The sequence below is a fragment of the Nestor notabilis genome, unplaced genomic scaffold (genome assembly GCF_000696875.1).
Source record: "Nestor notabilis isolate BGI_N333 unplaced genomic scaffold, ASM69687v1 scaffold2208, whole genome shotgun sequence".
Classification (NCBI taxonomy): domain Eukaryota; kingdom Metazoa; phylum Chordata; class Aves; order Psittaciformes; family Psittacidae; genus Nestor; species Nestor notabilis.
Window position 1 is genome coordinate 84,940 of NW_009938520.1, and position 13,755 is coordinate 98,694.

The window sequence follows — 13,755 nt, forward strand, 5'->3', positions numbered from 1 at the left end:
ACTAAGATACCCATGAAACCAATTAGTTTACCTTTTAATCTTTTTAATTTACCTTTCCATCCAAAGTTAGGCATGCTACCTCAATTTAAGGATTTGGGTAGTCAGTGGTTTTGGAGAGAAAACAAGAGCAGGAAGGCTCATGAGAACTTTCTCCTCTTCCTGTTCATACTGCAATGTTTTGGAGAATAAATCTCCTAAATCACCTTGTTCCTGGAACAAAAGTCCAGCAGATTCCTCTTTTCTTTTTCTCCTGTGAAACTCCAATAGTTTATTAAAAGGCAAACGATTCTATACCTTCTGAGGTCCCAATTACTTTCCCCATAGGAATTTCAAAGACGGTCCTTTTTCAGCATAGCAGAATTTTCTGATGGATCTATCTGAACCCTTTCAGTGTATTTGATAAAGTTTTTGAGACCTGCACTAAAAACACAGTGTACTGTTCTGAAAGGTGGTTGTGGTATTTTGTCTCCAAATCTTGCTTCTGAGGTACAGGTACAATAAATGCAGTTTTCATAGAAATCAGTGTTGCACTCCATAGAGTGACTGATTGCATTAAGAAGTGAATAAATAAGGGAGGGGTCTTGTTAACGTTATTTGTTAAGTTACTACTATATCTCAGTTGGAGCATTCAGAAAAAGAATGACTAAAATGAAAAATACTGCTTTTGTTCTAGGTTCAGAGTCCTTCTTGGATGCAGCCTCAACCGTATATAATGCAGCACCCAGTAAGTCTTTATGCTTCTTCATTGCTGTTTACTGTTTGTATAAATACTTTGCATACTTTAAGCAACAGGAAATAGATCAATTCCCACTCAATTACTTCCAGACAATTACATCATGACAGTTACATCATGATTAAGTAATAGATTCAAATAAAAAGAGAAACAAAGATAGTAACCTGAATTGGAGCTTCATTAGGAAAAAAGAAAGCTTCCTTCAGGGTATCAAAGTGATGAGGACAATTAGAGTTACCAAGTCAGCATCCTGAGGAAACTTTTCCCATTATTAAATGAAAAGCACTTCACAAATACAAATGTTTTATGTACTGTTTACCTATCAGGAGCTGGAATCGAAGACCCAAGGTTTTAAAATGGGTCTAGAGTAGTTCAGGCTGGATAATTTGTGAAAGACAGGTGGATGTAGTGATATAAATGACATTATGGGCACCCACTTGAGAAAACCTGCATAGCTGGTTCTGGCTTCACCACTCATGAGTAATGCTAGTCTCCCTACACTTTTGGCTGTGGCATCTGTACCAGACTGTCAGGCATCTAATCTATACTCTCCCATGATATTTTCCTTCTTATCTGTGTCATTTGCCAACTAAGTACCATAATATTTGAGACTTACTGGGTTCCTTGAGATGAGCATTACAAATAATAACAGGAGCTTTAATATATGCCCTCCTGTAGTTAGCAAACAAGTCTGTTTCTGAATATAGAAAGGATATTGTCTTGACTTTAATTAACCTCTCCATGCAGATTATAGAATGTAAATCTTCTTGGCAGAACATTTTATTCTTGTGCATGCAGAGAAGGTGATACTCAACCAGAACACCCTCTCACAAGCTTAATTGTTGTATTTGTGGTTTTTGATGCTAAATACACATGCACACAACAGGTTTTAACTTTTCTATCAACACAGATTTTCTTAACAACAAAATCTTGCACATCATGACGTGAAAGACACAAGTTGATATGTTATAATAAGGTGTATAATAAGGCTATAAGCTGTATTACTTTCACAGGTATATAAGGTGAGATTTCACAGTTGAAAATAAAGATCTAGATTCCTGACTTAAGTTCAGTTTTGGCCTGTGCAAAGACTGGTGCTGTCTTGCTCATTTGCTTTGCAGAGAAGCCTGCAGTCTACAGACAGGAAATTCTTTTGGTGTTTGATGTGCCTGTGACTCATTTCATCTACACTGATCACATGGTTGTTTTTCCAACTATACTCTCTACGGGGTTTGGTTTGTTTTTTTGGTTTTTTTTTTTCTTTTCTTTTTTTCTTTTTTTTTTTTTTTAATTTTTATTTTCAAGGATTAGTTGTTGGATCAGAATGCTGGCTTTCAGTATACTGCAATTGTTTCTGTTAGTTTTGAGCCTCCATCAATTTTAATCAACACTTCTGCAAATGTAAGTCATACAAATGTACTTACAAAAGAATTTGAAAATATCTTTTTGTAGAGCGTGCTTCTTAAAATGAAATTAGTTGATAATCCTCCATTTCAGATAACTCTGAAAACCTGACAAGTGTGCCCTCCATATTTAGCAATCTCGAGTGTTTAAAAATTTCACATACACTTTTTATGAAGTTAACAAAATGGTACAGGAGTGATAGAGATCGTCCAGCCAGTAGGTGGGCAGCTGTCTTGTGTGTTAACTTCACGTATGACAGGTAGAATTCACCTAATACAAATGTTCCTCCAAAGCCTCCATTCCTAAAGATGAGATAAAAGTTTCTTCCTAAAGCCTGAATTTGCAGAGCTTAAGCATAATGAATCTATGTCTGGCAACGTGTAGATTTTAGCTGTAAAGTTAGCATCTGGTTAAACTAGTATTTTACGAAGTGTTTTTAGCAGGTGTCTCAAGTGCGCTGTACTTCAGTTGTGCGCTCAATAGGAAGTCAGTGTAGTTCTTAACCCATTCCCAAACTGTACAAAACACATCTGCTGGAGTAGAATACTCTGAATGCCCCAGACCTGCTCCCTGAGTTTGTGTCTCGGTCTAAGGAGAGTTCTGGGGGTATATCAGCTCAGAAGGACTTAGACTTTCAAATGCAAAATGTAATTAAAATCTGAGTGTTGCCACAACCATTTCTCTCTTTCTTTCGCTGTTTTTTTTAATAGGGTGCTGTACTGACTCCCTCCATGGACCACACCATGTCACTACAGCCTGCATCGATGATAAGCCCTCTGACACAGCAGATGAGTCATCTTTCATTAGGCAGTACTGGAACAGTATGTAGCAATTGAATGCAAACTAGAACTTTCACAAGTAGAAAATACTGCATGTAGATCACAGTATGCATATTCAGCCTGCATATAGGGAAAAGTAATCCTTTAGTCTTTCATCCAATAAAATACTAATAACTGCTTCCATTTTTAAATTGTATTCAGCTCTTTTTTGTCAGTCTATTAACTGATCAGAAATTGGAAATGAAGAAATAGATCAAAGCAAATGAAAGGAACTTAGGAGGCAACTCCAAAGGTGTATTGGAAAAGAAAAAATAGTCATTTTACTCTTCAGGAGAAATTATTTGGATTAACAGAGAAAGGAGAGTCCTTTATGCAGTATTTGAAGTCTAAATTTGAGTTTTCTCAAAACAGGTATCTCACTTTTCTGAAAAGCCTGTTGATGTCAGATGCAAGAGTCTTTTTCTCATGTATATTGCTTTAGGGAAACAGTTAATATCTGTTAAACAGTATCATGATAGGTATTTTGAGTACTTTTAAATTTACGTTGGGCTTGAACTCAACTTAATAGATTCCTTGTCTTTTTAGTACATGCCAGCCACAACCGCTATGCAAGGAGCCTACATCCCCCAATATACACATGTCCAGACAGCAGCAGTTCCTGTTGAGGTCAGTATATTTTATAAAAGACCGGAGATGAGTATGATACTAGGTTTGGGGGGTTTTGTTTTGTTTTGTTCCTAGGAAAACTAGTGTTTAAAGTCTAACATTGTAACTGTGAGTGCACTGTGAATACAATGTGTATTAAAATTATAAAATGTCATTATTCTTTACTAATATAAATAGTAGCATAACAAAGAATTACCTGTACTTGAATTAATACTCAGTATGAGCATAACTCAGATGAACTTTATCGGTTTTGAATCCTAACTTCCTGTAGGAAAAGGTCAGCGTATGTTGTCGTTTTGTTCTTCCATTTAGTTTTCCTGTGAGCAAATTTCTCTGCTAACGGACCATGATTGTAACTTTTTGCAAATCCCAATATTTATCCTGGTACCTGAGGATACTTGTTTATTAGGATATTTGCTTAAGAAACTCCTCTGCAAGTCCAGTTGAAAAGCATAACTGAATGGTAGACAATAGTTTGTCTACTATACCTTACACCCTTTCATAGGTCAGTACTTAACAGAGGAGCTAGGCAAGGTATACTGCAGCTCTTGTATTCAAAATGAGTGCTAGACAGTCTCTTCCAAAGCCTGTAAGGAAGACCATTTTATTTCAAAGTCTGTTTGTCCAGAAACTCCAGATACTGTTTGGTTCGGTTTGTACATCTACCCATATGGGTTGGAGAAGGGCTTTTGGTAATTAGCTGGTAGCACTGTCTGCCAGAGCACTATCAGCTGAATTAATTCCCTGGTTTCTTGGGGGTCTGTGTGCAAAGACTCAGCTACAATTGTTTGTGTTGCCTAGTGCCAATCACACCACAGTACTCAAAGCAATAGTGTTTGTACATGTGGTAAGTAGAATTCATTCCTCTCACTGACCCTTAAAAGGAGAGGGGCAGAATGATCTTTAGCATTTTCAGATAGAAAATATACTAGCAGGTATTTGCTATTAACACCTCAAATTGGGAAACCACTTGAGAAACACAACCACTTGAGAAAAGTTAGAAAAACTTTAGATTTGGAGACTGTTAATTGCATGAGTCGTATCAAAATACAGTTAATGCTGCCTGATTTTTGTCTCATGTCTTGTCTTCCTTTTTATTTGCAGGAAGCCAGTGGTCAGCAACAGGTTACAGTAGAGACGTCCAGTGACCATTCTCCATATACGTATCAGCAAAATAAGTAACTGTGAGGTAGGGGCTCATCCTGTCACTTGAAAGACGTGAATTCAAAGATATTTTATTTCATAACTTACAGTGCTCTGTATTGATTTTTTTAATTCTTTTTTTAATGTCATATAAATAACATTGATAAATCTGGGGACAGGCAGTGAGGTTAATTTGAACTGGGCCAGAGTTAGAAGCCAGGAAGGAAAGCAGAGGTTCCAGAAGTTAGTTAATGAATTATGAGTAATAAGGTTTTAGTAATTTCTCTATAGCATAACTGGATTACGTTGGATTTTAATTTGTTCATCTTGGCAGCGTGCTGTATGCAAGAATAACAGTGAATTAGTGCAAAACTATGAGAATCACAATGCTAAAGGGAACTGTATTTATACGTAAAATATTCTCTAGTTCTGTGGTACATGTAAGAGTTGGAAGCAGCTTTGCAACTGACTTAAAGACCACAGGCAGAGAGTTGGTCTGGTAGAAATCCTTGCTTGACCTTTTCTCCTGCAGGCTTTCCTGCTCATCCTTTACTCTAGGAAAAAGCAGTTTGATCCAAAATTTTGTCAGTTATGTTTCAATCCGCATCCTTGATTGGCTCTAATTCCAGAGTTTTACTTTACTGCTCCAGGTTTCCTCTGGATTTGCTTGCATGGCCTTTACTAACCAATCATTAACTTCACGCAAACCCCTTCCATGCAAAATTTTTGCTTTCTGTAGATTGCCAACGTGCAAGTATTGTTTGCACTAACCATTCCCTTCTCCATCCTCCATGTTTTAAAATTCTGGAATTTAATTCTTTCTTAACTCGTCTTTTTCCAGTTGCTTCGTAAACCAGGCAACTTGAGTATGCAATCGTTCTAATCAAATTTCTAAGACCTCATAGAAATTCTGTTCAGCTGCAATAATGTGCTAGAGGCTGTTAAAAAGGGGTTTTCTACAGCTTTCACAGCATTTATTAGATACTAAAAAATGATAATCAGTTATGTGTGAAGAATTCCCAATTGTGTGATATTCTTCCTAAAATATATAGATCTAACAGTACACACATTTTGGCATTACCTTGGATTTTGCAGGTCAGATGTGCTATTTGACAACACTGCTCTCATCCCTGTTTTTGGCAGAGCAACTTCTTACATGTTCAAGAATGTAAAGATAGAAACAAACCAATGGGAAAACTTCGCACATACAACAGAAGGCACAGTCTGCATAGTGCAACACATGACCTGTGTTTATTATTGTAGTCTGGCCAAATGCTGGTATCTAGAGAAAGCCCATATCCTTGATTTGCTTCCAGGGCAGGGAGAAAGCAAAGCCACAGACTCTTCTTGTTATCCATCGCCTAGTGTTAAAATCATGGCTCCTCCACATTTCCCATGCCAAGACTGTTGGCTGGTGTTAGCTGCTTTTCAAGGAATTGTTTTGCCTTAAGCCTTCCCTGTGGGCATGTAAAACCTCCTTACCAATAGAGATCTGTGGTAGATGATGAAGTGTAATCCTGCATGTCATCTCCCCTTCCTTCTTGACTCTCTCTCCCAGCCTGTCAGTGTCTTTCCCATAGACTGGGACCAGGCAAGAGTCTCCTGAAAGAAAGAGTTGTGTTGCCATCTGAGACACATTTTATTGTTACTACTGTGTAGAATATCGAGCTCTGTGAGCAACCCTGTGCTTTTGCTGTAAGCCAGTCCTCCACATATTTTATTCTTAAAAGAAGTACTTTTACCTGTATTTATATGCAGTGAAAGCCAGAGGAATCAATGTCAGCAGTGGCTATGGCAGTGGGCACGTGGGGTAGGTTAATATTACTCAGCTGATTTCAGCCTCAGAGTATGGCATTTGGTATTTCTGTCCCTGGAACATGTTGGTACTTGTTGTTTTTTGGACAGGTGAAGGGAATGGAATGGAATTAACAGTTATTTCTTGCCCTAAATACACGGGACACTGCAGTCTCTTAATTGTTGTGGCTTTGTTACTGTTGTCAAACTGAAACTTCTGTCTAAATGTACATGCAGGAATTTTGGGAATGTCCTATTAAAAGTCAGTATACGTATTGCCATAAATAAGGGGTAAATGACAACTCACATATTTGCACAAGTGGATACAGTCAATCAGAAATACATAGTGTCTTTCTTTTGGCAACTACATTTAATCACTCTATAGCTTCTTTTCAGAAAGTTGTCATTTGAAAATAGTCAAAGGGACTAGAGAAGAAAACCATGTTGTAATTATATATACATCTATAAATCTACAAGCGTTAAAATACCAGGCTTTGTTTTGCATTGAGAAATTCAAAAATCGACTAAACTTTTTTCATTAGCTGTGTATTTTTGTTAAACCCATGTGGCAATATAAGCCAATACAGTAAATTGAGAAGTCTTCCTTCAAGTTTAATAAGCCCTGAGTTGCTGTTAAGTATTAGCCATGGTGGAAGCACAGTAGCTGTCTCTGCATTAGTTGTTGTACATAGCCTCCCCAAGGCTGCGCCAGAAGAAGGTTGTGTTCTTTTTCCAGACATCAAAAGCCTTGGAGATGCAACAGGATTAAGCTCACGCACTCAAGCACTTTTGGTCAATTAAAAGGAAACAACAATAACAAAACAACAAAGAAGGGAATAGCTTTGAATGCAGCCTAAGGGTTCCCCAGTGGGAACTCCGCATGCTGAACAGGTATTGGAGATAAGAGGGGGGGAAATACAATAGAGGCTGTATCCTGGCAGAGATATCCCTTATCCTGGGAAGGGCCAAGCACCTGTGTTGCCATCTGTGTTACTTCTCAAATTTATACTTGGATTCACTTAGTCTTCGCACAGCTGTCTAAAATAGGAAATTATTTAGCTTTGTCAACAGCTACATTAGAAAAAAAAGGGTGCAATTGTAACTCTGCTCTAGCTCTGACCTTTCTGTGTTACAGATGTCCAGTGTTCACCTGGCCTGGAGAAGGGTGCAAAGGCTGAAACAATCATGGATTTTACTGATCAATTGTGCTTTAGGAATTATTGACAGTTTTGCACAGGTTCTTGAAAATGTTATTTATAATGAAATCAACTAAAACTATTTTTGCTATAAGTTCTATAAGGTGCATAAGAAAAACCTTAAATTCATCTAGTAGCTGTTCCCATGAACAGGTTTATTTTAGTAAAAAAAAAAAATTTTTATCAAGTGTTATGACGCAAAAAAAAAAATTAGATTTCTGGGTATGCACAGATGACCACGAAGACTTATTCATGTGCATGACAGAATTTGTGTTTTGGTTTCTTTTTATTTTGTTTGTTTCTTTTCTTCTTTCCCTTTTATTTTTCTATTTTTTTTTTTTTTTTTTTTGTAATTGTATGAAATGGGTTTTCTGAAGTTTAAAATAGTAAAACATCTAAGATGATGTTCTGTGCTTGCAGTGTGTGAGTGTTGCTTTAGTGCAGTGTTGCAATTATAGTGTCTGGTCTTTTAGCTTTCTGTTTTTCTTTTAATGTAGTGTGAAGTGTCTTATCCTTTTCTATAAATTCCAATTTGCCTTAAATCTTTCAATGCTGTAGCTGTTTCAGTAAGTAGTCCAAACTAATGGTGTAGAATGCTTTGACCAAATGAGCTGGTCTATTATGCCTTGTAAAACAGCAGCATAGGGCTTTTAAAGGTAGTCAATAAAAATTGCTGAAAATTTGGCTTTTTTAATGTGTAGTAAGTGTTTTTAATGATTTTTCACATAATATGTAAGGTAGTGAAATGCAAGAGGGGAAAAAATGTTTTGTGTGAAACACATTTTCTGACTGGGGAAATTTTAATAGGATAAATTGTTTGTAAGGCCATATGCCAATAGTTCCCTCTGGTAGTTTGAATGATTTAGGAACTCTGCTGTATGATGCAATGTAAAATCTTTTTTTGCCTTTTTTCAGAAACTAACTTGATGTTCTAGTTTTAGCATAGGTAGAGTAGGGAGTTTGGGGTGGAGATATCACCGAATGTTTTTGTCCTTCCTTTATACTAATGATAGTGCTTTAGGATGATGATTGTGCTGAGACTTAGCAAACAGAAAAGTTGCTATTACAGCAAAATGGCAAAAGCTAAAGGACTTGTTTTCAAACATACGCTGAGATGTAAGTAGAAACATAATTGATTGGGTACTAGCTCTCTATAGTAGGTAAATAAAAATAAAAAGACTTGGCACTTTTAAAAGGTAACTTTACCAAAGAACAAAGAGCCAGTAACCAATAATTCTGATTTGTCTCAGCATTACGTCTTCTGTACTCTTTATTTTTGCCGGACCAGTTTGCGGTTAGGAGAATGTGCCTTTTTTGTACATTTGCATTTAGGTTTTATAATTTTAATTGACGTATGGACACAAAAGCATGAAGGAAGACTTGGATCCAAGCAGTGCCACACTTTACATCATCACTACAAGTGTTAAGTGTAAAGAAAACCAATTTTGAAACTATGAAATTCCTGATTCATAAATACACAGTTATTTGTACTTCACATATTAGATAATTCACTGCTACTAAAGCTCTTTATTACAATTGCATATGTTTTAAATCGAATGATAAATTAAGTTGTCTTCCAAAACTGTGTACTTCTCTGGTCAGCTGTATATGATCAGTTATCTACCTCAAAGTTTATTTCCTTTTGTACTGGGACAGGTTGCTGGCCCTCCCTGTTTCCACAGACCAAATCATCCTAGCTCGGGAGCTAGGGCTAAGCAGTTGTTTCTTTCAAGTATTTTTTAGTTTTTAAATTTTGTGTGAGTATTGGAGTATAGATGTCGGTGACATTTCATAGTTTCAAAAGTAAATTGCTGCTCTGAGAAGTGTAGAATCTAGTGAAATACATAGTCATAAGAGATGTGTTTTTGTTTTTTCTTTTTTTAAGAAGTTGTGGTATTATTGGTTCTATGCTCCCTGGAATATTACTGCTTTGTAAAAGTCCAGACTTCCTGCAGCACCTTGCCTGTATCTGGTAATTTTCCAAACCTGGATCTCTCACTACTTGATATTTTTGCGTTAATTAAAACTGCAGTATGATAGCTGTGTTAGAGGGAGGGAAGAGCTGCTGCCAGAAATGTCTGAACTAAGTGCCATACTCATTGTCTGGGTAAGATTTGGGAAATTTAACCTCTGTACATAAAGAAATAATCAGTTACTTAAACATCACATAGTAGACAGCCATTAAATTATAAAAAATTAATTTATGAAGAAAGACCTTTTGTACAGATTGAAAAAAAAAAAGATTTTCATAGAGATATCTATATGATCAAGAGAGTTAATTTTTTATTTTTGTTTTACTAGTGCCACAAACTTGCCAGTGGTAACTTATTTGTCCGGTTCAAGATAACTCTGTAGTTTTGTTTCCTAGGACTTGTTGTTAAACGCCAAAAGACATTTTTGAACTGTAAATTTGATTAGATTGTTAGCTTTTTTCTGTTTTATTTCTTTGAAAACTTTTGAATAAAAAAGATCCAAAAAAAATGAAAATCCATTGTCTTTTTCCTTCTGCCCTTCCTTTATTGGGGGGAATACCTAACAGGTTATGGTAAAACCTTTGTGATCATTCTGAAGTGCTTAGAGTTGCTTTCTGGTTTACAGTCTGGGTTTTTCCCTCCTATCTTTTGTTAAAAGCAAATGTTAACTCTTTCAAACCACATTAAAGTCCGTATTCTTTCAGACAAGACAGGAAAAGATGTAGGAAAAACATATAATGAGGTACCCAATTTGAATGCAAGAACTCTCTTGCCCTCTGTCAGCCTGCGTATGTAACCAGGCCTGCACACTGTAGTTGTAAATCCAAGACAGTTTTCTAGAAGGATGGAAATTGAGGGTCACTTTGGTAGTTCATAGCGCTGAACTGCTGCCTGAAAGTGCTTTCATCTTCCCACGTGCAGTGGTGTTGGCTGGCATGCCCAGTTCTAGAGAGCAGAGGTGATACTTTGCTGGAATTCAAAATGATCCCAAGTGTTTCCCTTCTAGCTGCAATCTTTAAGCACTTTAATTCTTTAAAGATGGTGTCTGATTTTATTACCCTTTTGGCAAGATAACTGCTGCTGTATCAGGTAGAGGATTGCTCTGCCCAAAGTAAGGCTTGGGAAGAATAGACGGACTATTGCATTGCTTCAGCCAAATGCATTGCCAACTGTGTGGTCCTCAACATAGCTTAGTATCGATGAGTGTGCCAGGAGAGGGGCTTTGACCTAGTCTTGGGCACTCAAGGGTGCACCCAGTGGCAGAGAGCAACGGCTGGGTGATGCAGTGGGTTCCTGTGACTTGCCACCAGTGCTGGATAGGCAAAAAGGAGGAGGGTTGCTTGCCACAGGCTGTGCTGCCCTGGAGAAACCTCTTTGCCCCTTCGGAAACAGTCCTTTACACTATACACATGGCTTTGACATATCCCAAGGGCTCCGCCAACCCTTCAAGAGGTCAGACAGCCTACTGGGTGGGCTGCCACAGCTTCTTTGAACAGCCTGTTCCAGTGCCTCCTCACCCTCGCTATAAAGAACTTCTTCCTAATATCTAATCTGAATCTACCCTCTTTCAATTTAAAGCCATCCCCCCTTGTCCTATCTACATGCCCTTGTAAAAAGTTCCTCTCCAGATTTCATGTAAGGCCCCTTTAGGTACTGGAAGACTGCTCTGAGGTCTGGAGTCCTCTCCACACTGAATAAACCCAACTGTCTCAGCCTGTCTTTGTAGGAAAGGTGCTCCAGCTCTCTGAAAATACATGTTTTTCCAGTGGAGCTAGTGAAAGGGTCTCACCTAGAGGTTACATTAGCTTATGCAGTAAAGACATCCTTAATAATGATGGCTCTTATTATTAATGAAGAAAAATAAAAAACAAACCCAAACAAACAACCCAACCTCTGACACTGTGTGCTACTAAACACGTTTAGACTTGTAACTGAAAAAAATTTAACCATTTTGTGTTAATTTAAATAGTGGTCCACTGTGTTGCCTGTATAAAATGTAGTGGATGAGAAGATAAAGACTTTTATAGGGTTTTGTTACACTATACCTGTTCACCACAAAACTGAATTAATTTCAGATCAATAAGCAGTCTTTTTGAATTAAGTATGAATACCACCTCACAAGAGCTGTATGTAATACATTCAGAGTAATGCAGGTTGGCAAGGTTTTCTGCTATCTATTTGCTTTTCTAATTAGCCTGATGATAAACTTAGGTCTCTTACTGTAGCTCCAAATATATATGATAAGAATGAATGCTTTCAGATTCATACCCTTTGCCTGATACAAGGTTGTATCATTTCTGTCAGGCAGTCTGCAATAATGCAATGTCTTTATGTAATACACTTTTATTATATAAAATAAAGCTTATATTTATTACCAACTAGCTTGTTCAAACACTGGCTCAAACCTCTTGCACACAGCCTAATTTGAACCCTACTTGCAAACATGCTGTGAATGATGTTTTTACCTATAAAAAAATACTGATAAGCATCATATTCACGTAGGATAATTTTGTATTGATACAAATGTTTTTAGCAAGATTGCGCAGAGACCCTATTGGTTGTTGGCAGTTAGGGATTAGAAAGTAGCCTTTCTTTAGGCACTGAACAAAATCTCTATTTTCCAAGCTAACTGCTGTGGGCAGGTGCAAGACAAGTGCAAGTAATGCATTAACAGCAGTGTGGCAAAGTACTGTTGATAGTTGAGCCTTTCTAATGACTGTTTGCATATATTGGGCTCGAATATTTGTGGAGCTCTTTCCTGGTACTTTTTGTCAGTTTTTCTCGGGGCAGGGAGGGGGGAAATGTGGTGTTTTACTCCCTCCTCCCAGCTTTAGTTTATACTGTAGTACATCCACCAATCCAGACAAACCTGATGATTGACTAAAACTCTGCCACCTCACTTTCTGCAGAAACATCATATGAGAAATGCATTTTGTGTGCCAGAATATTTGTATGAGTTTGTACTCCTACTCCTCCTGTGCACACTTCACTGCACTTGTTCCTTTTGCTTTGATCAACTGCTCCAAAGGTATTTGCCAACTTTCACATGCGTTGGAATATGATACTCAATCCTATCCTGTCCAGCAGTGTCTTATTGTGAAAGCCAATGTGTTATTTGGTGGCGTTTAAGACATGTATGCTATTACCTTCCAAAACACTTGCAACATTGACGTATCTTTCAACTGTGAAAGATCATCTGTGTCATTCCTTAGCCAACAAATTCTGGCACTGATTAACCCAAACAAATCTGAGGCTTTTGGCTTTCAGACTTGGTCCATTAATTCTATCCAGAATAGGGGTTAGGATATACAAAACCTATTCTGTTTGGCAAGTTCTCCTCCAGCTGAGAAATGCCAAGCTGATTTCAGAACAGCAAAGATTTACAGTGCGGTGACCAGAGGGAGTGTGGAAAAGCCTGCATGTGGAATGAGTCAATCTTTCCTTTTCAGGACAGCTCTAACTGCATCTGCTATCTGAGAAACCTGTGGGGCCCGTTTCTATAGTAAAGAAGAAGTCATATCACAGGAAAATATACTACTGGAGTTTTTTCCATGACCAAGAAGAAAAGACAGCTTATCAGCAGCAAAGCTTTAACTGTTGAAGTTATCTTGCCTTTTTTAACAGTATCCCCTCGCTCCGTACTTACCATCAGTGGTGTTCTGAATTCTGCTGTGTTTTTGTCAGTCTCCCTGCAGCTGAATAAACTGATCTCTTTCGACAGCTTCACTGGGATAGAAAGATCTTTGGAGAATGTGAAGAATGAAGGTATGTGGCAGCCTAAAAACATCCCACGTGCACACTACAGGTGTTCAGATCAACCTGCTCAGGCAGCTTTCTAAGCAGCTTTATTGTTTTAGAGCCTAGCATGCTAATGCTGCCAAGTGAAAACACATTTGGAAAAACGATTTCTGCATGTACACGCTGCTGATCCTAAGTAGTCATCTGCAGTAGGAATTTTCCCTGGTATTTTCACCACCTGAAATTCACACACAGGGCTGATGTTTTTAAGCAGTATTCTTGAAGCACTTAAGGGTAATGGGATGAGACAACGGTTTAAACGAAGGCCA

General features: G+C 37.7%; 1 protein-coding gene across 2 annotated transcripts in view; it reads left to right on the forward strand.

The window, feature by feature from the left end:
• RBMS1 (RNA binding motif, single stranded interacting protein 1) overlaps nucleotides 1–8,024 on the forward strand; it is a 65,489-nt gene extending 57,465 nt beyond the window's left edge. For both annotated transcript variants that reach the window (XM_010019338.1, XM_010019339.1), the window contains exons 9-13: nucleotides 674–724; nucleotides 2,848–2,958; nucleotides 3,502–3,582; nucleotides 4,687–4,771; nucleotides 7,655–8,024. In XM_010019338.1, coding sequence (XP_010017640.1) covers nucleotides 674–724; nucleotides 2,848–2,958; nucleotides 3,502–3,582; nucleotides 4,687–4,764 — 321 coding nt within the window. In that variant the 3' untranslated portion in view covers nucleotides 4,765–4,771; nucleotides 7,655–8,024. The remainder of the gene's footprint in view (nucleotides 1–673; nucleotides 725–2,847; nucleotides 2,959–3,501; nucleotides 3,583–4,686; nucleotides 4,772–7,654) is intronic.
• The last annotated feature ends 5,731 nt before the right edge of the window (nucleotides 8,025–13,755 follow it).